General features: G+C 38.5%; 1 protein-coding gene across 7 annotated transcripts in view; it reads left to right on the forward strand.

The window, feature by feature from the left end:
- The window catches only part of Agbl2 (AGBL carboxypeptidase 2), a 61708-nt gene that overhangs the window by 6893 nt on the left and 31551 nt on the right, over positions 1 to 23264 (forward strand). For 4 of the 7 annotated variants that reach the window (XM_047517208.1, XM_047517207.1, XM_047517204.1 and 1 more), the window contains exons 5-6: positions 2051 to 2236; positions 6850 to 6957. The exons of 1 other annotated variant lie outside the window; for it this stretch is intronic. In XM_047517208.1, the coding sequence (XP_047373164.1) occupies positions 2051 to 2236; positions 6850 to 6957 (294 nt within the window). The remainder of the gene's footprint in view (positions 1 to 2050; positions 2237 to 6849; positions 6958 to 23264) is intronic. 2 more of the 7 variants (XM_047517209.1, XM_047517211.1) reach the window with 2 other exon arrangements.

The following is a 23264-nucleotide window of genomic DNA, read 5'->3' on the forward strand; positions in this document are numbered from 1 at the left end:
GATTTTATACAGACAGTCCCTTCTGCCCCAGTATTAGGGATCCAGGGCCTTGTGCATGCTAGGAAGTGATCTACCACAGAGCTACATCCCTGGCCAATACAGGGATCTCATACATAATCTCCTTTGATCTTTGTCTTCTTGTTCAATAATGCAAAGAGATAATAATGCAAAGAGAAGAGATATAGAGAGATCCTTTTCACATAAGCACCCAAAACCACAACAACAACAAAAAAATTTTTTAAAGGCACTAATGGTATTTCTTCTCATTAGTGTATCATAATTATTTTAACTCCCCTTTTGATGGATGCCTTGGTTGTTTCTACTTTTTTTGTTATTTGAACATTACTGCAATGAGCATCTTTTAATATTTAAAAAAAAATTTTAAGTTGTAGATAGACACAGTGCCTTTATTTTTTATTTTTTTAGATGGTGCTGAGAATTGAACCCAGTGCCTCACACGTGCTAGGCAAACTCTCTACCACTGAGCCACAACCCCAGCCCACAGTGAGCATCTTTATATATGTATTTTGACACGTTTTTGTAATCAAACCTCTAAGGTAAATTCTCTTAGGGTTTGGTAGATCAGAAAGTATTATAGAGTCCAAGGGGCTTAAGCTCAGTGGCAGAGCTCTTGCCTGGCATGTGTGAAGCCCTAAGTTTGAATACCAGCACTGAAAACAATAGCAGCAGCAGCAACAAAGTATTAAAAATCTTACTAGCTACTACCAACTGCTTTTGAGAAGATTGCACCAATTTACCCTCTTTTCAGCAGGTTCTGAGAGTACCTGTTTTGCTAGGATGAGTGGAAAGTCCTGTAAATGTTTTTTTTTACCCATTAAGTAAATAAAGTATCTGTCACTTTGATTTACATTTCTGTAATTATGAGTGAAATCCAGTAGTTATCCCACTTTTTCAAATGTTCATTGCCTTTTCTCCCCCACTAAATTATGGTGTAAAGATAGAAATGTAGCAGGGTGGGGTGGCTTACTCTTGTAATCCCAGTGGCTCGGGAGGCTAAGACAGGAGGATCTCCAGTTCAAAGCCAGCCTCAGCAACCGGCAAGGCCGTAAGCAACTCAGCAAGACCCTGCCTCTAAATAAAATATATAAAAAGGCTGGAAATGTGGCTCAGTGGTTAAGCACCCTTGGGATCAATCCCAAGTACCAAAAAAAGGATAGATAGATGGAAAGAAAGAAGGAAATGCTGAGGCCCAAATTGGGATGAGAGGTGAGAAGGAATGAGGAATAGTGGGCAGAAAAGAGGACAAAGACCCTAGGACAAGCGTGCCTTCTTTTCTAGGGCCTGTTTATCGTCAGCTCTACACATTCAGGTAGAGGCTGTAAGCAGAGGTATTTCATGTTCTTTCAGACCAGGAATTTCAGACTCTTGGTGAGAATGTGTCTTCTCCTCCTCTCCCCACCAGAGCCAGAATTGCCTCAGACCTGGAATTCACATCTGGTGGGCACTGAGAGGCCTTCAGACTGTGGTTCCCACTTTCCTTTCCTTGTCTGTCTTTGTCTCATTTCCTCCCCTGCCTTTCTGAAAGCTCTTGTTTTACTCTCATTTTTCTCATCCCCTCTTCCTACAAACTCTTTTTCTCTTCTGTCCCTTTCCATCCTCTTTATTTTCTAAGTCCCTTTGAACTTTCAGATGGATATATCATGGACCTGGAATCTAATTTGTAGTTTGTTTCACTATAATTAATAAATTTTATATATATTTTTTCTGAACAAAATAAAAATAGTACGACATATTAAGTATCTTTTTGTCGAAATGTCTTGGACTTAAAAATTTAAATTTTTTTCTAACTTACTCTGAAGCTTTATATTTAAATATTTAAAGGATTATGCATAATTTTAATATAAAATAATTTCAAATCTATTATCCTGGACTAAATCTCCTTCTTAAAGGATAAATGTATCATAGGACTAGACATCTATGCTAATATTTTAATACAGTGCTTAAGAGTTCCTTAGCTGGTATAGATGAGCAATAAAGTTCACAAGGAGAAAAAGAAAGTTGTTCATGCATTTCCTCTTCCCTTTGTCAGATTCGCTTATGTTGAGTTCGCCACTTCTTAGGAGCAAACAGCTTCTTTTTGATGAGTTGAACCAAGTAAACCCACGTCTTCGAGAACCTCGAGAACTCTTTGCCTTTTTCTCTAGCAAAGGAACACTTCAGGCTCCAAGATGGCCAATAGAATGTGAGGTCATCAAAGAAAGCATTCATCATATTGGTAATACGACTTATGTGTAGTCTTCTTGCTGTTCTGCCTGTTTCATGGCCTTAGAATTTAAAGTTCTGTATTCTGAAGTATGCGACAGGACAGAGTCAACGTCTGTAACTCACCCTGAAATGATTAAGCTCTGGGAAACTGATATACATTCGCCATTGAAAAGTTACATCAAAGTGTAAACTGGAGGTTTTCTTGGAATGGGAAGATATCTTCCTAGAGGCCCAAATGTATAAATGCTTACATGATTTTTTGTTTGTTTGTTTCAGGATTAATATGCTTGCTTGATTTTTTGTTGTTTTGTTCTTTTTTTAGCTTGCATTATGTAGATCTTATTTGTATGCTCGATTTATTTATTTATTTTGGTACTGGGGATTGAACCCAGGGGCACTTGACCACTGAGCCACATCTCCTGCCCTCTTTTTATTTTTTATTTTTATTTTATTTATTTATTTTTATGTGGTGCTGAAAATCGAACCCAGCACCTCACACATGCAAGGCAAGTGCTCCACCACTGAGCCCTGACTCCAGCCCTTATTTTTTATTTTGAAATAGGATCTCGTAGAGTTACCTATGGCCTTCTTGCTAAGTTGCTGAGACTGGCTATGAACTTGAGATCCTCCTGCCTCAACCTCCTGAGTCATTGATTGGTGACTGGGATTACTAGCATGCACCACCACACCTGGCAACATGCACAATTTTTTTTTTTTGCGGTGCTGGGGATTGAACCCAAGGCCTTGTGTTTGCGAGGCAAGCACGCTACCAACTGAGCTATATCCCCAGCCCAACATGCACAATTTATATGATCTAAACATTTTTCTTTTCAACTAGTTTTCCATAAATATTAAAATATCAGAGTACTTATTTTTTCTAAGTTTTCAAAATCATTAGATTTTTTTTTTAGATTTAAAGGAAAAATAAAACCAAGCTACTATACTTATAATTTAGCAAAATATTTTTTCAATAAAAATGTAGAGCAACAGAGTGAGACCCTGCCTCTAAATAAAATACCAAATAGGGCTGGGGATGTGGTTCAGTGATTGAGTGCCCCTGAGTTCAATCCCTGGTACCAAAAAAAAAAAAAAAAAAGTAAAAATAATTTTCATAGTACAATGAATTAATATGAAGTCAAAATTCACAATTACACATTCCTAAAAATTCCAAGTAGCTTCTTCAAAATTTAATCAGTTTTTGTACAAGATTTATAGATGTCCAATGTATGTAGTTTTTCTCAATGTGATAATTTGGAGGTGCTGCTTGAATGTTCTCCAAGTCAAGTGCAGAATCTGTCTCTTCATCAGTTTCTTCAATGACTGCAACATTGTCACCTCTTAACAAGCCCTAGTCCCACTTGCTCTACTGCCTGTGAAGAGCTGAATACTGATTCCTGGCTTTCATCCAAAATCAAATTAATGATCTGGTCAAAACCTTTCAGTGACCCCACAGTCATTTCCCATCAGAAGTAATAACAGCAACAGTTCAGTTGATGCAGTTCTCCGAGGAAGGCATCATGTTACTTGCCTAGAAATTCTGGGCAACTGAATTGTGTTTTTATAGTCTTGGTATAATTGATGAAAGCTATATATTCTAGAATAGTTTCTTACTGTTTTTAACTATATTTTGAGTTTGAGTTTATTCAAGTTTTGGGGGGAATGATGTAGTCTTTTTATGACATTAATGGCCATAAAAATGAAGCAAACGCAATCTTTTTTCTTTTTTATACTTTTTTTTAGTTGTCAATGGACCTTTATTTTATTTATTTATATGTGGTGCTGAGAATTAAACCCAGTACCTCACAGATGCTAGGCAGGCTCTCTACCACTGAGCTACAACCTCAGCCTAAGCACAATTTTTTCTTGTGTGTGTGGTACTGGGGATCGATCTCAGGGTCTCATGCGTGATAGTCAAGTGCTCTACCACTGAGCTATACCCCTAGCCCATGATCTTTTGCCTCTGTTTTATGAAGCATTTACAGAAGTGGCTTATGTGAAAAAGTGGAGACTTCTAACTACTAGAATATTAATCTACCAAACAATAAGTCTGTGCTTTAAACTTCTGGATAAATAATTGGTTGTTTTGTATTTTCCCACTGCCTCCTTATAATATTCATTCAATTAATGCATATTAGCATTCACCATATGCTAACCAAAATGCTTGGTGGTAAAGCTATAATGATGAGCACGGTGGAGGTTCCCAGCACTCACAGACTAGTGGGGACATTGAGCATTTACCAAGCAATTATATGGAGCTAGGTCCCTCTAGGGATGTCTGTTCAACATAGAGATCACTTCAAGTTTCCAAAAGGAGTTGACATGTAAGCTGAGCTCCGAAGGATGATTTAAAAGTGACCCTTCTAACTGGAGAGGATCTGGGAAAAACATTTGGAAGAAACACAAAGAATATGGCATGTTTTAGGAACTATGGGGCATTGAACATGAGAGACGAGATGAGAGGCTGCAAATACTTGCAGGGGCCCACTTAGTATTCTCAGCTAGGGATAGCACTGCACTTGGGGTGTGTGGAAATGGGGGAGGAGGGGTTTTGATTTGGCATAGTGACTGAGACCTAAGATCATCATGTACTCTGTAGTTTTTATATACAAGTCCAATTTGATCTGGTCAGACAATAGGAATTTGCTCTTCCTATATAAAAAGAGTGAAAATGAGTGGGTACCAAACAAAGATAGAATTCCAAGGGTTTTTTTTTTTTTTTCAGTGCTGGGGATTAAACTCAGAACCTAATGTGTAGTAGGCATGTGTTCTGTTGCTAAACTATATCCTCAGCCTTCATATGGGTATTTAGAACTTGATCCAAGATGTACAGGGAAAAAATACCCAAAAAACAAAAAACCCTAGGATTACAGGCATGCACCACTGTGCCTGGCTAAAATTGTAGATCTTAAAAAGCAATTGTGGGGTGGGGTATGGGAATTAAACCCAGGGGCATTTAACCACTGAACTACATTCCCAGCCCTTTTTAGAATTTTTAAACTTTTATTTATTTATTTATTTTTTTGGTGCTGGGGATCGAACCCATGGCCTTGTGCTTACAAGGCAAGCACTCTACCGACTGAGCTATCTCCCCAGCCCCAGAATTTTTAAACTTTGAGACAGGGTCTTGCTAAGTTACTGAGGCTGTCTTTTTAAATTTTTATTTGTTTTTTTAGTTGTAGATGGACACAATACATTTATTTTATTTATTTATTTTTATGTGGTGCTGAGAATTGAACCTAGTACCTCACACATGCCAGTCAAGTGCTCTACCACAGAGGCACAACCCCAGCCCCTGAGGCTGGCTTTAAACTTGTGATCCTCCTGCCTCAGCCTCGCAAGCTGCTAGGACTACAAGTGAAGCAATTCTTTAAAAAAAAAAAAAAAAAATTCTAGCAGCCAGACTTCGTGGCTCATGCCTATAATCTCAGCAACTCAGGAGGCTAAGGTAGGAGGATCACAAGTTGAAGGCCAGCTTCAGTGACCCTAATGAGACCATCAGCAATTTAGCAAGACCCCATCTCAAAATAAAAAGGACTAGGGATATAGCTCAGCGGTAAAGGACTCCTAGGTTCAATCCCCAGTATCCACCCAACCCGCTAATTTTTTTCCAAGGAAGTTTATTACCAAGTATGTTATAGTTAAACTGAATTGCCAAAGCCTTGAAGAAAGTATCTGCCAGGTGCAGTAGTATATGCCCATAATCCCAGTGACTGGAGACTGAGATAAGGAGATTGCAAGTTTAAGGGTAGTCTGGGCAACTTAGCAAGACCCTATCTCAAAATTTAAATTTTTCAAAAGCTCTGGGGACAATGCTCATTGTGAAGCTCAGTTCAATCCTCAGTAACACACACACACACACACCAAAAAAAAAAAAAGAAGAAGAAATTAGTATCATCATCTTGTACTGAGTTCTTTTTTTTATGTCCCTGGCTTTCATCAGTATCCATCATACTTGAAGTGGTGTTGAGAAGTTGCCCAAGTCCCATGTGAGAAATTTTTTTTTTTTGGGGGGTGCCGGTGCCAGGGATTGAACCCAAGGGCACTCAACCACTGAGCCACATCCCCAGTACTATTTTATATTTTATTTTGAGACAGGGTCTCACTGAGTTACTTAGTGCCTCACTTTTGCAGAGGCTGCTTTGAACTCTGAATCCTCCTGCCTCAGTCTCCAGAGCCACTGGGATTACAGGCATGCACCACCATGCCCAGTGTCAGAAATCATTTTAATTCAGTGCTAATGAAAAAGATTTCTTTCTTCTGAAACAAATAATAGAGTTGTTTCTTTATAGTAATAAAAAGGATATAGCTGACTACATTTTCTTAACTCCAGGGAAGTGCAGGGCTGTTTTGAAGAGCTATTGTAGCAATTGTATTGACCTTTCAGTCTTAACTCGTGTATTTAAAATTTATTATTTCATTGCATATACTTTTTGTTAAAAGTCTCCTTATATTCTTTATGGATAGAAGCAAGACATAATTAATTTATAGATAAGCTGGAAACTTGGAGTAAGAATTTGTTTTGATTTGACCAAACTAGTCATTTGAATAATTGTTATTTTGTATTAGTTCTGATAGTACCTTTTATGTTTCTTATTTTGTGCTTTTTTAAATGCCTTTTTTCAGAGTGGGTTCCACCTCAGCCAGAATATTTCTATCAACCTACAGGAAATGAAAAAGTACCGGAAATTGTAGGAGAGGAAAAAGGCACAGTTGTCTACCATTTAGATTCAGGTATTATCATTATACTGAAAAGTGAATGATTAATCATGACAAAGTTATAATAAACTTATTTCCCATACTTGAGGTGATTTTAAAAATTCTTAGTTTAGTGATGAATAAACTGTCTTTTCCAGACCAATGTAAATGGGAGCCCCAATAGTCATGACTCAGTTTTAAAATTTCAAATTGCTTTTTAAAATGATGGTACATTTTACATTTTTCTTAATAGCTTTAAGTACATTTTATAGCTACTTCTCTTATTATTACCCCTGAAAAATCAGACACTGAATTACCTTTGGGGGGAGCTTACCCTTCTTTTCTCTACCTCCTGTTTATACTTTAGTGAGTACTTTGTTGTTATGTGCATGTGAATGTCACTTGGGATATGGTTGCCTGCATAAGTTGCAGGCTTCCAGGGATAGAATCCATGTCTTTTGCAAAAACATGAAGGATATCTGCTGGGCATGGTGATGCAGGTGTGTGGTCCCAGCAGCTGGGGAGTCTGAGACAGGAGGATCTCGAGTTCAAAGCCAGCCTCAGCAACTTAGCAAGGTCTCAAAGTCAGAAAGATCCTGTTTCAAAAAAGAAAAAGGGATGGAAACTGGGCACGGTGACTCAGGCCTGTAATCCCAGCAGCTCTGAAGGGAGGCAGGAGACTCATGTGTTCAAAAGCAGCCTCAGGAACTTAGCAAGGCCGTAAGTAACTTAGCAAGACCCTCTCTCTAAATAAAATATAAAAAAGGGCTGGGAATGTGGCTCAGTGGTTAAGTGTTCCTGGATTCAATCCCTAGTACTGAAAGGAAAAAAAAGAAAAGGAGAAGAGGAAATGGAGAGCAAGAAGATTGTAACCAACAAAAAAATACACATTCTTTTCAAAAATACCTGTTAGATTTCCCAGGATAGACATATCCTAAGCCACAAAGCAAGTCTTAACACATTTAAAAGGACTAAAATATTATACTATATTTTCTGACAAAATTAAATTAGAAATCAACAGTAGAATAAAACCTGGGAAACCCATAAATATTTGGAAATTAAACTATATATTTCTGAATAATCTATGTGTTTAAAAAATCACAAGATTCACGCATACAAAAATATGTTAAAAAGATAGTACACCACAATCAAGTGGGTTTTATCCCAGGGATGCAAGGTTGGTTCAACATCCCGAAATCAATAAATGTAATTCACCATATCAACAGACTTAAAATCAAGAATCACATGATTATTTTGATAGATGCAGAAAAAGCATTCAATAAAATACAGCATCCCTTCATGCTCAAAACACTAGAAAAAATAGGGATAGTGGGAACATTCCTTAACATTGTAAAGGCCATCTATGCTAAACCCATGGCCAATATCATTCTAAATAGTGAAAAACTGAAAGCATTCCCCCTAAAAACTGGAACAAGGCAGGATGCCCTCTTTCTCCACTTCTATTCAACATTGTCCACGAAACTCTAGCCAGAGCAATTAGACAGACCAAGGAAATTAAAGGGATAAGAATAGGAAAAGAAGAACTCAAACTATCCCTACTTGCTGATGATATGATTGTATACTTAGAGGAACCAGGAAATTCCACCAGAAAACTTTTAGAACTCATAGGTGAATTCAGTAAAGTAGCAGGATATAAGATCAATGCTCATAAATCTATTGTCTTTTTATACATAAGTGATGAATCCTCAGAAAGAGAAGTTAGGAAAACTACCCCATTCACAGTAGCCTCAAAAAAAGTAAAATACTTGGGAATCGATCTAACAAAAGAGGTGAAAGACCTCTACAATGAGAACTACAGAACACTAAAGAAAGAAATTAAAGAAAATCTTAGAAGATGGAAAGATCTCCCATGTTCTTGGATAGGCAGAATTAATATTGTCAAATGGCCATACTACCAAAAGTGCTATACAGATTCAGTGCAATTCCAATTAAAATCCCAATGACGTACCTCACAGAAATAGAGCGAGCAATCATGAAATTCATCTGGAAGAATAAGAAACTCAGAATAGCTAAAGCAATCCTTAGGAGGAAGAATGAAGCAGGGGGTATCGCAATACCAGAACTTCAACTATACTACAAAGAAATAGTAACAAAACGGCATGGTATTGGCACCAAAATAGACAGGTAGAGCAATGGTACAGAATAGAGGACACAGACACAAACCCAAATAAATACAATTTTCTCATATTAGACGAAGGTGCCAAAAATATGCAATGGAGAAAAGATAGCCTCTTCAAAAAATGGTGCTGAGAAAACTGGAGATCCATATGCAGCAGAATGAAACTAAACCCTCTCACCCTACATAAAAATCAACTCAAAATGGATCAAGGACCTTGGAATCAGACCAGAGACCCTTCATCTTATAGAAGAAAAAGTAGGTCCAGATCTTCAACATGTCGGCTTAGGACCAGACTTCCTTAACAGGACTCCCATAGCACAAGAAATAAAAGCAAGAATCAACAACTGGGATAGATTCAAACTAAAAAACTTTCAGCAAAGGAAACTATCAGTAATGTGAAGAGAGAGCCTACAGAGTGGGAGAATATCTTCGCCACTCATACTTCAGATAGAGCATTAATTTCCAGAATATATAAAGAACTGAAAAACCTCTACACCAAGAATACAAATAATCCAGTCAACAAATGGGCTAAGGAAATGAACAGACACTTCATAGAAGATCTACAAGCAATCAACAAACATGAAAAAATGTTCAACATCTCTAGTAATAAGAGAAATGCAAATCAAAACTACCCTAAGATTCCATCTCACCCCAATTAGAATGGTGATTATCAAGAATACAAGCAACAATACGTGTTGGAGAGGATGTGGGGGAAAAGGTACACTCATACATTGCTGGTGGGGCTGCAAATTAGTGCAGCCACTCTGGAAAGCACTCTGGAAACCTTGGAATGGAACCACCATTTGACCCAGCTATCCCACTCCTTGGCCTATACCCAAAGGACTTAAAATCAGCATATTACAGTGATGCAGCCACATCAATGTTCATAGCTGCTCAATTCACAATAGCCAGATTGTGGAACCAACCTAGATGCCCATTAATTGATGAATGGATAAAGAAAATGTGGTATATATATACAATGGAATATTACTCAGCTATAAAGAATAATAAAATTATGGCATTTGCAGGCAAATGGATGAAATTGGAGAATATCATGCTGTGAGATAAGCCAATCTCAACCAAAGGACAAACGATCTTGCTGATAAGCAGATGATGACACTTAATGGGGGGTGGGAGGGGGGCAAGAATGGAGGAAGGAGGGACTGTATAGAGGGAAAAGAGGGGTGGAGGGGATGAAAAAAATAACAGAATGAATCAAAAACTATTACCCTATGTAAATGTATTACACAAATGGTATGCCTCTACTTCATGTACAAACAGAAACAAGATGTAGCCCTTTTTTTTTTTTTTTTTTTTTTTTTTTTTAGGTGCTGGGGATCGAACCCAGGGCCTTGTGCTTACAGGGCAAGCACTCTACTGACTGAGCTATCTCCCCAGCCCCCCATTTTTTAACAATAAAAGTAAATTTTTAAAAAGTCACAAGATTCAGGTTTATTAGCGCCCACCTGTAATCCCAGCAACTCGGGAGACAGGCAAGAAGATCACAAGTTTGAGGCCAGCCTCAGCAACTTAGTGAGACTCTGTTTCAGTATAAAAAGGACTAGGGATGTAGCTCAGTGGTAAAGCACCCCAGCTTGTTTACCCATCTATTATCCCCCATCCCCAGTTGGTGGAGATTGTGGGGAAAGAAACCCTCATTCCTGATTTGACATTCTCATGGTACTGGGGATAGCAATATGGGCCACATCCTCAAAACTCTGTGGTTGTAATTTATTTTGTCTATCTTTCAACTCCCTGAGGACCCAGAGCAAAGACCGACTTTTATTTCTCTTCTCTGGTTGGAACAGTTTTACCAAGTGGCATCTGTCAAAAACAATTAAAGACATACACTACCTACTGCCACTTGGGCCAAGGGATGGCAGAGGGGGGAAAGCAAGACAGGCCCAAAAGCCTGGGAAGGAAGAGGTGAGGAGAAAGATTCTTCTTGTGGGGGTGGGGATGAGGTTCTGGAAGTGTTACCACATATATCAAAGAATGTGACATGCATAGGCTAGACCCATTTGGAAAAGACCTGAGAAGATCTTAGACTTGCACTTCTGGTTGGACTTTGGGTGGACTTTGGGCTTTGTGTAGGAAGGAGGTGAATGAAGGCTTAGGGCGAGTTGTTTATGGGCTGGATTAGTATTAAGGAGTGCACTGCCTCAACCAATCTGCAAAGGCTAGGAAAGATTTGTGGTGTTTTTTTTTTTTTTTTTTTCCTCTTTTTTCATTTGCTTGTTTGTTTACAGTACTATGGATTGGACCCAGGGACATTCTTCCACTGAGCCATGCTCCCCCATGCCCCACTCTTCTTTTCTTTTCTTTTTGAGACAGAGTTTTGTTAAATTGCTAAGTCTGACTTCAAACTTGAGATCCTGTTGTTTTAGCCTCCTGAGCTGCTGGGATTACAGGCATGTGCCCCCACACCTAGTGTTTTGTTTTTGTTTTAGCTCCAGGTATTTAAGGATATATCTGTCAGTTCACTGGTTGACCACTGATTGAATGTAACAAAGACTAAATGACTACACATGACAAAGAGTAATATTCTCAATGGTAAAAGAATAAAAGCATTCCCTCTAGGACCAGGAAAAAGATGAAAAAACACCCACTTTTACTACTGCTATTCAACATTGTATTAAAACAATTAGATCAGGGGGAAAAAGACTAAAGACCTAAAAAATGGAAAGGCATTCCATGTTCACAGATTGGAAGATTTAAATTTGTTAAGATGGCAGTACTACTCAAACATCTACAAATTAAATACAAATCCTATCAGAATTTCATAACTTTAAAGAAAAATTTCCAATAGCCTTTTATGCAGAAATGGAAAAGGTGACCCTCAAATTCATATGGAATTACAAGAGTCCATATTGAAAAAGAAATTAAAAATTGGAGGACTCACACTTCCTAATTTTATAATACGCTACAAAAATATGGCAATCAAAACTATATAGTACTGGCACAGAATTGGCACATAGATCAATAGAATTGAATTGAAAGCCCAGAAATAAATCTATACCTGAATGATCAGTTGGTTTTCAACAAGGTTGCTGAGACTGTTCAGTGGGGAAAGAATAATCTCTTTAATAGTTGATTCTGGAGCAACTGGACATGCACATGCCGAAGAATGAAGTTGAATCTGTACCTCACACCATGTTAAAAAAATTAAAGTGGATATTCTGACTTAAGTAGAAGTGCTAAAACTATAAATATTTTAAGAAAACATAGGTGTAAGGCTGGGAATGTAGCTTGTGGTAAAGCAATTGACTAGCACGCATGAGGCCCTGGGTTCAATCCCCAGTACTGCAAAAAATAAACAAAAAACAAATGTAAACTTGGATTTGGCGACACAGTCTAGATGTAAGACCAAAGACAATTCAGAGGGTTGGAGACATAGCTCAGAGTGGTAAGAGTATTGACTAGCATGGGCGAGGCCCAGGGTTTGATCCCAAGCAGTGAAAAAAAGAGGCATGATTCATAAAAGAAAAAATTGATAAATTGAGCTTTATCTAAATTGAGAACTTTTCACTATTGAGAAGATATCATTAGAGCTGGGGAGGTAGCTTCATGGTAGAGCTCTTGCCTCGAACATGTGAGGTATTGGGTTCCATCCTAAAGCACCACATAAAAATAAATAGAGATATTGTGTTCATCCACAACTAAAAAAAATTTTTTTTAAAGATATCATTAAAAATGATAGGCTGGAAGGTACAGAGGTGGCAGTTGAGGAAGGAGGCGGTGTGGGAGGCTGTGGAGCTCAAGTCTGGAGCTCAAGTCGAGACAAATCCCCCGCCACAATCCTGAGCCTGTAGCACACTGACAAGCAAAAGTGGCTAGATGGACTACTGAGCCTGAGTCAGAGACTGTTTGGAGCCCCCTGGAGCTGAGATCACGGTGTTCCGTTTCATGAAGGACGAGGAGCCTGAGGATCCCATGTTCCTGATGGATGACCACTTGTCAGCTTGTGAGCCTCATGTTGTCAGGTGGCTTTGGATATAGCCCCTTCCTTAGCATCACAGGTAGCAACATGCAAGGGACCTGGCCTGCCAGCTGCAGGATGCAGGCTGGGGCTGTCTCCCCCTTTAGGATGCTGAAATTGTTGGGTGGCTTCATGGACATGTTTGGGATGCTGAACGACATGATTGGGAATATGGAGCACGTGGTAGCTGGAGGCAATTGCCAGACCTTTTCATCCTCCACTGTCATCTCCTACTCCAGTACCGGTGACAGTGCCCCCAAGGTATATCAGGAGACATCAGAAGATGCGCTCAGCACCAGATGGGATCCGGGAGACACAGAGAACTTTCCGGGACTCAGACAATGGACTAGAGTGGATGTCCATTGGGCATCACATCTGGAACAGGGCTTGCATCCTCCTGAAATCACTGCACAGGAGACAAGGAGGAACAGCAGGCCTGTGTCAACCTGGATGAGAGTGAGGCAGCAGTATTTGATGATGAGTGGCAGCGGGAGAAATCCAGATTCCAGCAGCAGTGCCCTTTGGAATTTTGATGGTGTGAGGCATCTGTAAGAGTGGGAGTTGAAGGGCTGAGGGACCTCCCCTCCTGGCCATCCAGGGACCTGAGACCCCCACTCCTCACAGTCCTGCCTCTATGACTGGTGAAAACCCTAGGTCCTCAGCCTTTCCTGTATAGGCTCAGAGGCTGAAAAATCAACCCCTGAACAACTTTCCTGCCCAACTCCTACCCCCAATTTAGTATTAAATTAACAGGCAAGCTGGCCCACCTCTCCCTGGGGGTCTCAGGGAGAATCTTACACTGCCCAATACCTACATTTTGTCTTTAATCCCCTTACCACAATGACTCCATTTGTCCTACTATCCACTAACTTGATTTTTCATTTTGCTGTTCATCTTCAAACCTCATTTTCCCCCTTGTACCCCTGCCACGTATCGAAGGGATGAGCTCTGGGTTTAGAGACCTTCTCCATCCCTCAGCTACCCTGGATCTTTGCCCACGTCTTCCTCAGAGCCCTACTACAGGAACCATAGTCCTGTCCAGGGCTGTGGAGGGAGCAAACTGTTTCCCAACTCTGTCTCCTCCTCCCCACCCTCCCATCCACACACATTACAAAAACCTTCCCCACACCCTTCTTTGCCTTTATTTCTTGGTTTGTGCAAACTGTAACTAGGTGTTTGTAGAATAAAGAATAATAATAATAAATAGACCAAATAAGAAAAATAAATAAAGGTATTGTGATCATCTCCAACTAAAAATATTATACATTTTAAAACTGATAGGAGAAAAGAGTTGCAGATAAACCTTTTTTTTCTTTTATGACACTAGGAATTGAACCCAGTGGCACTCTACCACTGAGCTACATTCCCCAGTTCTTTCAATTTTTTATTTCGAGATAGCGCCTTGCTAAATTGCCCAGGCTGGCTTCCAGCTTACAATCCTCCTACCTCAGTCTTCTGAGTGGTAACTGGAATTACAAGAGTCTGACACCATGCCTGGCTTTAATCATGGATTTTGTTTTGTTTTGTTTTGTTTTACTTTTTTAGTAAGCAAGTAAGCAGCAGGTTTATTGCAAAAGCAACAGAGATAAACTTCTCCAAAGAGAAGGGACCCCAGAGATGGGAATCTGGTCAGGGAGTTTTGGCCTGATCTTTTTATGGTCTCTGGAATTTCCTCCTTTCCTTATCTCCTCCCCTGTCCATGCTCTCCTCACTATTACTTATTGGTGCCCCCTCTGTCCAAGTATCTGTTTTAGTTTCTCTTTTGGATCCCCCGCTTAGGAGCATAAGTACAGAAGTGTCTGTCTGATTGGATCTCCGCTTGTGTCCAGGAGCACTTTCATAAAGCAGGAAGTTGACCTAATCAGAAAACCCTCTCCCTGCTCCTTTGTTCTGCTCCTGCCCCTGACCTCCTCACTTGCCATCTTGCCTTGGCTGCCTAAGTCCTCTATCTCCCTCATTTCCCTCTAGAGGATACCCTGACTACTGTTGGGAGTTGGAGTGAAGACCGCTCTAGCTACTTCAGACTGGTGAGAGGCATTGTCAGAGCAATCGGACTATCCTTCTGAGGAAGGTCTAGGACAAGTGGGAAGCAGCAGGCTGATCCAGAGGCTAAAGTTGATGATGTATACATCACTGGATCTGTTGAGGGGCCTGTGGTAGAAGTCCAGAGGGATGTCCATTCAGGCTCCATTTGTAGAACCATCTGAAGTTGTATTGTCTCTTTGAATCAATGGTTTCTGTCTGGGATGAGTCCTCCATTCTATTACCATCTAGGAGTGCTGGGTTCATTGCCTCCGTTCAGCAAAGAATGGAAGAACAGGGCACAGAGATAGCAAGCAGCAGGTTTATTGCAAAAGCAACATGGACTTCTCTGAAGACAAGGGGCCCCAGAGCTGTAAATCCTGCATAAATCATGCTTTTGATAAAGGACTCATCCAGAATCCATGATAAGAACAGAACTAAAAAGTGGGCAAAGATTTGAATATTTTTCCAAATAAAATATACACATGACTTACAAGCATAGGAAAAAAGTTCAACATCATTAGTCATTAAGGCAATGAAAATTTGTGGTGCACATCTGTAATCCCAGCAGCTCGGGAGGCTGAGGCAGGAGAATCACAAGTTCAAAGCCAGCCTCAGCAACTTAACAAGGCCCTAAGCAACATAGTGAGACCCTGTCTCTAAATAAAATTTTTTTTTTTTTTTTTTTTTGGCGGTACCGGGGATCGAACTCAGGGCCTTGTGCCTGCAAGGCAAGCACTCTACCAGCTGACCTATCTCCCCAGCCCAATAAAAATATTAAAAGGGCTGGGGATGTGGCTCAGTGATTGAACACCTCTGGGTTCAATCCCAGTACCCCCCCCCAAAAAAAAAAAAAAAAACGGCAAATTTTAAACTGGAGGTACTTTTCATACTCACTAGAAGAGCTATTATAAAAAGATAAACATGGGCTGGGATTGTGACTCAGTGGTAGAGCACTTGCCTAGCATGTGTGAGGCACTGGGTTGATTCTCAGCACCGCATATAAATAAAATAAAGGTCCATTGATAACTAAAATATCATTAAAAAAAAAGATAAACATTACCAAGTCTAGGGAGAATGTGGAGCAGGTGGTAACAAACATTTCGGACAGAAATAAGGAACATAATATTAAAGAATAAGAAACTAAAAAAAGTCTGTGAACCTTTCCAAGAAAGGGGAAGTTAAGTGAATATTAGGATGCACCTTGGTAATAGGCATGGACATGGGGAGATAGAGAAGCTGCCCATAGGACACTGCTGGTCATCACCCCAAGTCATCTGATGCTCATGCCCATACACACACACACCAGGGCTAGACAAAACTTTTTAAAAGTTCTCTACAGTTGGAAAATACTGTCTTAAAATAGCATAATTTCATAGTTTCAAAACCAAGCTTTTCTAAATAATAATGATCAGAAAGGAAATCTATCTTATTGAAGGAGGAGTATATACCAAGTTTAGTTAGAATGTATTTTCAGTGAATTTAGGGGAGGCTCTTAGAGAAACAGGAGAGAGGAACTTCATGGTTTTTACCTTACTATAACTAGAAGAATAAAATGAACTAAGCAGAGGGTCTAACTAAGATATAAAGTACACAACTTCACTCCTAATTGCCTTGATTCTAATTTTTCCTCATGTTAATGTTGTGACAAAAAAAGTAAATGCAATGAAGTAAATAAAGTGAAGCAAACCACAATCTACCCAGCTCCACTTTATGGAGTGTCTGAAACAGTTCCAGAGACACTAGACAAAGGACGACTTCACAAGTGAATAGACTTGGGTTATCTTCTGATAAGGCAGCTTTTGTGAATTGTTCAGTTGACCTCTTAACATGCGTCTGTGATGGCTGCCTTGATCATCTTGTCCCTCTTCGTTGAGAAGAGTTGAGGGCTGGGGGTGTAGCTCAGTAGTAGAGTACTTGCCTAGTGTGCACAAGGCCCTGGGTTTGATCCCCAGCACTGGGGGGTGGGGTAAAAAAGTTGAGCCCTGCTTATTGAAAGAATGAAGAAACAAACTGAGAATTGGGGGTGGGGGTTCCAGGAGGATTCAGAAATTCATTGGTTTGGGAATTCCCAAGCAACTATATGCTATGAGAATGTTGGGGAAACAAGAAGAAAGGTGTTCACTTTTTTGTTTTTGTTTTCTGGGATTAAAACCAGGGCACTCTACTACTGAGCTATACCCTCATCCCTTTTTATTTTTTTATTTTTTTTAATTTTGAGACAGGTTCTCTAAGTTGCTGAGGCTGGCCTCAGCCTGAGATCCTTCTACCTCAGCCTCCTGAGTCACTGGCATTACAGGCTTGTACTATCAAATCCTACAAGAATTTGATTTATTTATTTATTTATTTATTTATTTATTTTTATTATTGTACACAAATGGGATACATGTTGTTTCTCTATTTGTACATGGCGTAAAGGCATACCATTTGTGTCATCATAAATTTACATAGGGTAATGTTTGATTCATTCTGTTATTTTTTTCCCTTCCCCCCACCCCTCCCACCCCTCTTTTCCCTCTATACAGTCCTTCCTTCCTCCATTCTTGCCCCCCTCCCTAAACCTAACTCTAATCCTAACACTAACTCTTCCCACCCCCCATTATGTGTCCTCATCCACTTATTAGCGATATCATTCTTCCTTTGGTTTTTTGAGATTGGCTTATCTCACTTAGCATGATATTCTCCAATTTCATCCATTTGCCTGCAAATGCCATAATTTTATCATTCTTTATGGCAGAGTAATATTCCATTGTATATATATACCACATTTTCTTTATCCATTCATCAATTGAAGGGCATCTAGGTTGGTTCCACAATCTGGCTATTGTAATTGAGCAGCTGTGAACATTGATGTGGCTGTATCTCTGTAGAATGCTGATTTTAAGTCCTTTGGATATAGACCGAGGAGTGGGATAGCTGGGTCAAATGGTGGTTCCATTCCAAGGTTTCCAGAGTGCTTTCCAGAGTGGCTGCACTAATTTGCAGCCCCACCAGCAATGTATGAGTGTACCTTTCTCCCCACATCCTCGCCAACACCTGTTGTTGCTTGTATTCTTGATAATCGCCATTCTAATTGGGGTGAGATGGAATCTTAGGGTGGTTTTGATTTGCATTTCTCTTATTACTAGAGATGTTGAACATTTTTCCATATGTTTGTTGATTGCTTGTAGATCTTCTTCTGTGAAGTGTCTATTCATTTCCTTAGCCCATTTGTCGATTGGGTTATTTGTATTCTTGGTGTAGAGTTTTTTGAGTTCTTTATAGATTCTGGAGATTAGTGCTGTATCTGAAGTATGATTGGCAAAGATTTTCTCCCACTCTGTAGGCTCTTTCTTCGCATTGGTGATAGTTTCCTTTGCTGAGAGAAAGCTTTTTAGTTTGAATCTATCCCAGTTATTAATTCTTGCTTTTATTTCTTGTGCTATTGGAGTCCTGTTGAGGAAGTCTGGTCCTAAGCTGACATGTTGAAGCTCTGGACCTACTTTTTCTTCTATAAGATGCAAGGTCTCTGGTCTGATTCCGAGATCCTTAATCCATTTTGAGTTTAGTTTCGTGCATGGTGAGAGATATGGGTTTAGTTTCATTCTGTTGCATATGGATTTCCAATTCTCCCAGCACCATTTGTTGAACAGGCTATCTTTTCTCCATTGCATATTTTTGGCCCCTTTGTCTAGTATGAGAAAATTGTATTTATTTGGGTTTGTGTCCGTGTCCTCTATTCTGTACCTTTGATCCACCTTTCTATTTTGGTACCAATACCATGCCGTTTTTGTTACTATTGCTTTGTAGTAGAGTTGAAGATCTGGTATTGCGATACCCCCTGCTTCACTCTTTCTGCCAAGGATTGCTTTAGCTATTCTGGGTTTTTTATTCTTCCAGATGAATTTCATAATTGCTTGCTCTATTTCTGTAAGGTACATCATTAGGATTTTAATTGGAATTGCATTGAATCTGTATAGCACTTTTGGTAGAATGGCCATTTTGACAATATTAATTCTTCCTATCCAAGAACATGGGAGATCTTTCCATCTTCTGAGGTTTTCTTTAATTTCTTTCTTTAGTGTTCTGTAGTTCTCGTTGTAGAGGTCTTTCACCTCTTTTGTGAGATTGATTCCCAAGTATTTTATTTTTTTCGAAGCTATTGTGAATGGGATAGTTTTCCTAATTTCTCTTTCTGAAGATTCATCGCTTATGTATAGAAATGCCTTAGATTTATGTGCATTGATCTTATATCCCGCTACTTTACTGAATTCACTTATGAGATCTAAAAGTTTTCTGGTGGAATTTCCTGGTTCCTCTAAGTATACAATCATATCATCAGCAAATAGGGATAGTTTGAGTTCTTCTTTTCCTATTCGTATCCCTTTAATTTCTTTGGTCTGTCTAATTGCTCTGGCTAGAGTTTCAAGGACGATATTGAATAGAAGTGGTGAAAGAGGGCAACCCTGCCTTGTTCCAGTTTTTAGAGGGAATGCTTTCAGTTTTTCACCATTTAGAATAATATTAGCCATGGGCTTAGCGTAGATGGCCTTTACAATGTTAAGGAATGTTCCCACTATCCCTATTTTTTCTAGTGTTTTGAGCATGAAGGGATGCTGTATTTTATCGAATGCTTTTTCTGCATCTATCGAAATAATCATGTGATTCTTGACTTTAAGTCTATTGATATGGTGAATTACATTTATTGATTTCCTGATGTTGAACCAACCTTGCATCCCTGGGATGAAACCCACTTGATCATGGTACACTATCTTTTTAATATGTTTTTGTATGCGATTTGCTAAAATTTTGTTGAGAAATTTTGCGTGGATGTTCATTAAGGATATTGGTCTGAAATTTTCTTTCCTCGATGTGTCTCTGTCTGGTTTAGGTATCAGGGTAATATTGGCTTCATAGAGTGAGTTTGGGAGGGTTCTCTCCTCTTCTATTTTATGGAATACTTTGAGAAGTATTGGAATGAGCTCTTCTTTAAAAGTTTTGTAGAACTTGGCTGAGAACCCATCTGGTCCTGGACTTTTCTTTGTTGGTAGGCTTTTGATGACTTCTTCTATTTCATTACTTGAAATTGGTCTATTTAAATTGTGTATGTCCTCCTCGTTCAGTTTAGGCAATTCATATGTCTCTAGAAACCTGTTGATGTCTTCGAAATTTTCTAGTTTGTTGGAGTATAGATTTTCAAAATAGCTTCTAATTATGTTTTGTATTTCAGTCGTGTCTGTTGTGGTATTTCCTTGTTCATTCCGAATTTTAGTGATTCGGGTTTTCTCTCGTCTTCTCTTTGTTAGTGTGGCTAAAGGTTTATCAATTTTGTTTATTTTTTCGAAGAACCAACTATTTATTTTGTCAATTTTTTGTATTGTTTCTTTTGTTTCAATTTCGTTGATTTCAGCTCTGAGTTTGACTATTTCCTGTCTTCTAATACTTTTGGTGTTGGTCTGTTCTTCTTTTTCTAGGGCTTTGAGCTGTAGTGTAAGGTTGTTTATTTTTTGAGTTTTACTTCTTTTATTAAATGCGCTCCATGAAATAAATCTTCCTCTAAGTACTGCTTTCATAGTGTCCCAGAGATTTTGATATGATGTTTCTTTGTTCTCGTTTACCTCTAAGAATTTTTTAATTTCCTTCCTAATATCTTTTGTTATCCATTCATCATATAATAGCATATTGTTTAATCTCCAGGTGTTGGAGTAGTTTCTGTTTTTTACTCTTTCAATTATTTCTAACTTCAATCCATTATGATCTGATAGAATACAAGGTAGTGTCTCTATCTTCTTGTATTTGCTGACATTAGCTTTGTGGCATAATATATGGTCTATTTTAGAGAAGGATCCATGTGCTGCTGAGAAGAAAGTGTATTCGCTCTTGGTTGGATGGTATATTCTATAAATGTCTGTTAAGTCTAAATTATTGATTGTGTTATTGAGATCTATGGTTTCTTTGTTCAATTTTTGTTTGGAAGATATGTCCAGTGGTGAGAGAGGCGTGTTAAAATCACCAAGAATTTGATTTTTAAGAAAAGTTACCATGGACTATAAATTGGCTCACCTTAATCTTCCTTTAAGATACCCAAGAAAATATTGAAATTTGTACATTAATAATAATATTTGATTAGTGATCTTTACAATTCCATGAAGAGACCAAATCACATGCGGCCCCAGCTTTTAGTTGGATTGTATGTCCCCTTGATTCTGTTTCTGCTCCTCTTCTGTGCTTTTCTTCTTTTGTTCACTTTTTTTTTTTTTTTCCACATTTTTTTATTGGCACATTATAGTTGTACATGGTGACAGAATTTGTTGCTACATATTCATACATGCACACAATATAACAAATCACTTGCCAGTACCACTCCCCAGCACTTCCCGCCTTCTGCCCCATCTCCCTTTCGTTCACTTCTTTACCTCCTTGCTTTCTCCTTTGTGCTAGTTGGTTGTCCAGGTGTTTTTTATCTAACTTTTCACAGTAGCACAGTTGCATATGGAAGCAAAAGCCTTCATATGGACATGTTTGCTAAGGAACTGGCTGGTTATTTGTTTAATGCTAGGATCTAGCCTGCCCTATGATCAGCAGCTTTGATATCAGTCTCTTGCCATTTGGTACATATTGTTGATATCTGACAGTATAATACAAATAGAATAAAAATTACTTGTAAAGTGAAATTGTGATCTTTATAAGAAATGCAGGGTTTTATGAAGTTGATGAACATTAAAGAATTGAATCAAAAAGCTTTTGACAAATAAGGATCTGGAAACTTTTCATCAGTTAACAAAGAGAAAGCCAAAGAAAGATGACAAAATAGGTCACAATAATAACAATATTGTGGAATAAAGAGAAGTGAAGCTCTAAATAGTTTTATACATAGAACTATAAAAGTAGAAAATGTTAAATGGCACCCTCACTGAGTCTGTCTGAATGATTACAACTCCACCAAAAAAAAAAAAAAAAAAAAAAAAAGAAAATCAACAACAGCTGGGTGCAGTGGGACGTATCTGTAATCCCAGGTACTCTGGAGGCTAAGGCAGGAAGCCAGCCTAGGCAAATTAGTGAGAGGGACCCTGTCTCAAGAGAAAAAAAAAAAAAAAAAAAAAAAAGGACTCGAATATAACGTGGTGGTAGAATTCTTTATTTGTTTGTTTTTTTGGTGCTGGGGATCGAACCCAGGGCCTTGTGGTTACAAGGCAAGCACTCTACCAACTGAGCTATCTCCCCAGCCCCCAGAATTCTTGCCTAGCATACCCAATGCCCTGGATTCAATCCCCAGTATTAAAAAAAAAAAAAAAAAATCTACTGGGGTATAGGAAAGTAGCTCAGTAGAAGAGTGTTTACTGAGTGTACATATGGGTTTGATCCCCAGCATTGTAAAAATAAATAAATAATTCAGCAGTTGAATCTTTTTGGGGGGAGGCACTTGACCACTGAGCCACATCCCCAGCCCTATTTTGACACTATTTCTCACTGAGTTGCTTAGTGACTCTCAATCCTCTTGCCTCAGCCTCCACTCTGCTGGGATTATAGGCATGCGCCACCACATCAGCTGTATTATTATTAGTATTAGTAGTAGTAGTATTAGTAGTGGTAGTAGAATAAGATTGCAAATATTTTTAAGTTCTCTGTAGAAAGTAGTTGAAATAGCATTGTCTGATTCCATTCAAGTTTAAGCATTGAGAATATTATTTCTTTTTTTTTTTTTTTTTTTTTTTAGCTGAAGAATTTACTTTTATTCTTGCAGGCTTATCCTAGGAAGTCAACATTTAATAATCCATTGTTCACAATTTATTTATAGAAAATTTTTTAATCCTTAAATTGTACAATATCCTATGACTCCAAGTTTTATCACTCTCCTTCAGGTCTGAAGAAAATGATTAATTTATTAAGTTCCACAGATAGCACAGTCCACTGACATAACATTTAGTCTGAAGGTCTTACACTCATGAAAATTAAGAATCGCCAGTATCAAACTGGCCTGAAACCTGATTGTATTCCTGGCTTAGGATACCTGCAGTAAATCTGTTAAGTCCACACTAAGACACAAAATTAAACTAGGGCACATATTTATAAAAATTTTTTTTCACAGATTAAAAATTAACATTAAAAATTTACCAAAATTTTACCGCATTATAGTATTTTATTCAATTAAACTTTCAAAATGTCTCATTAATTGTGAATTAATTGCAAATAACTTCATGTAGGATTTATTTTTTAAAAAAG

This window comes from Sciurus carolinensis, chromosome 11 (assembly GCF_902686445.1).
Source record: "Sciurus carolinensis chromosome 11, mSciCar1.2, whole genome shotgun sequence".
Taxonomy (NCBI): Eukaryota; Metazoa; Chordata; class Mammalia; order Rodentia; family Sciuridae; genus Sciurus; species Sciurus carolinensis.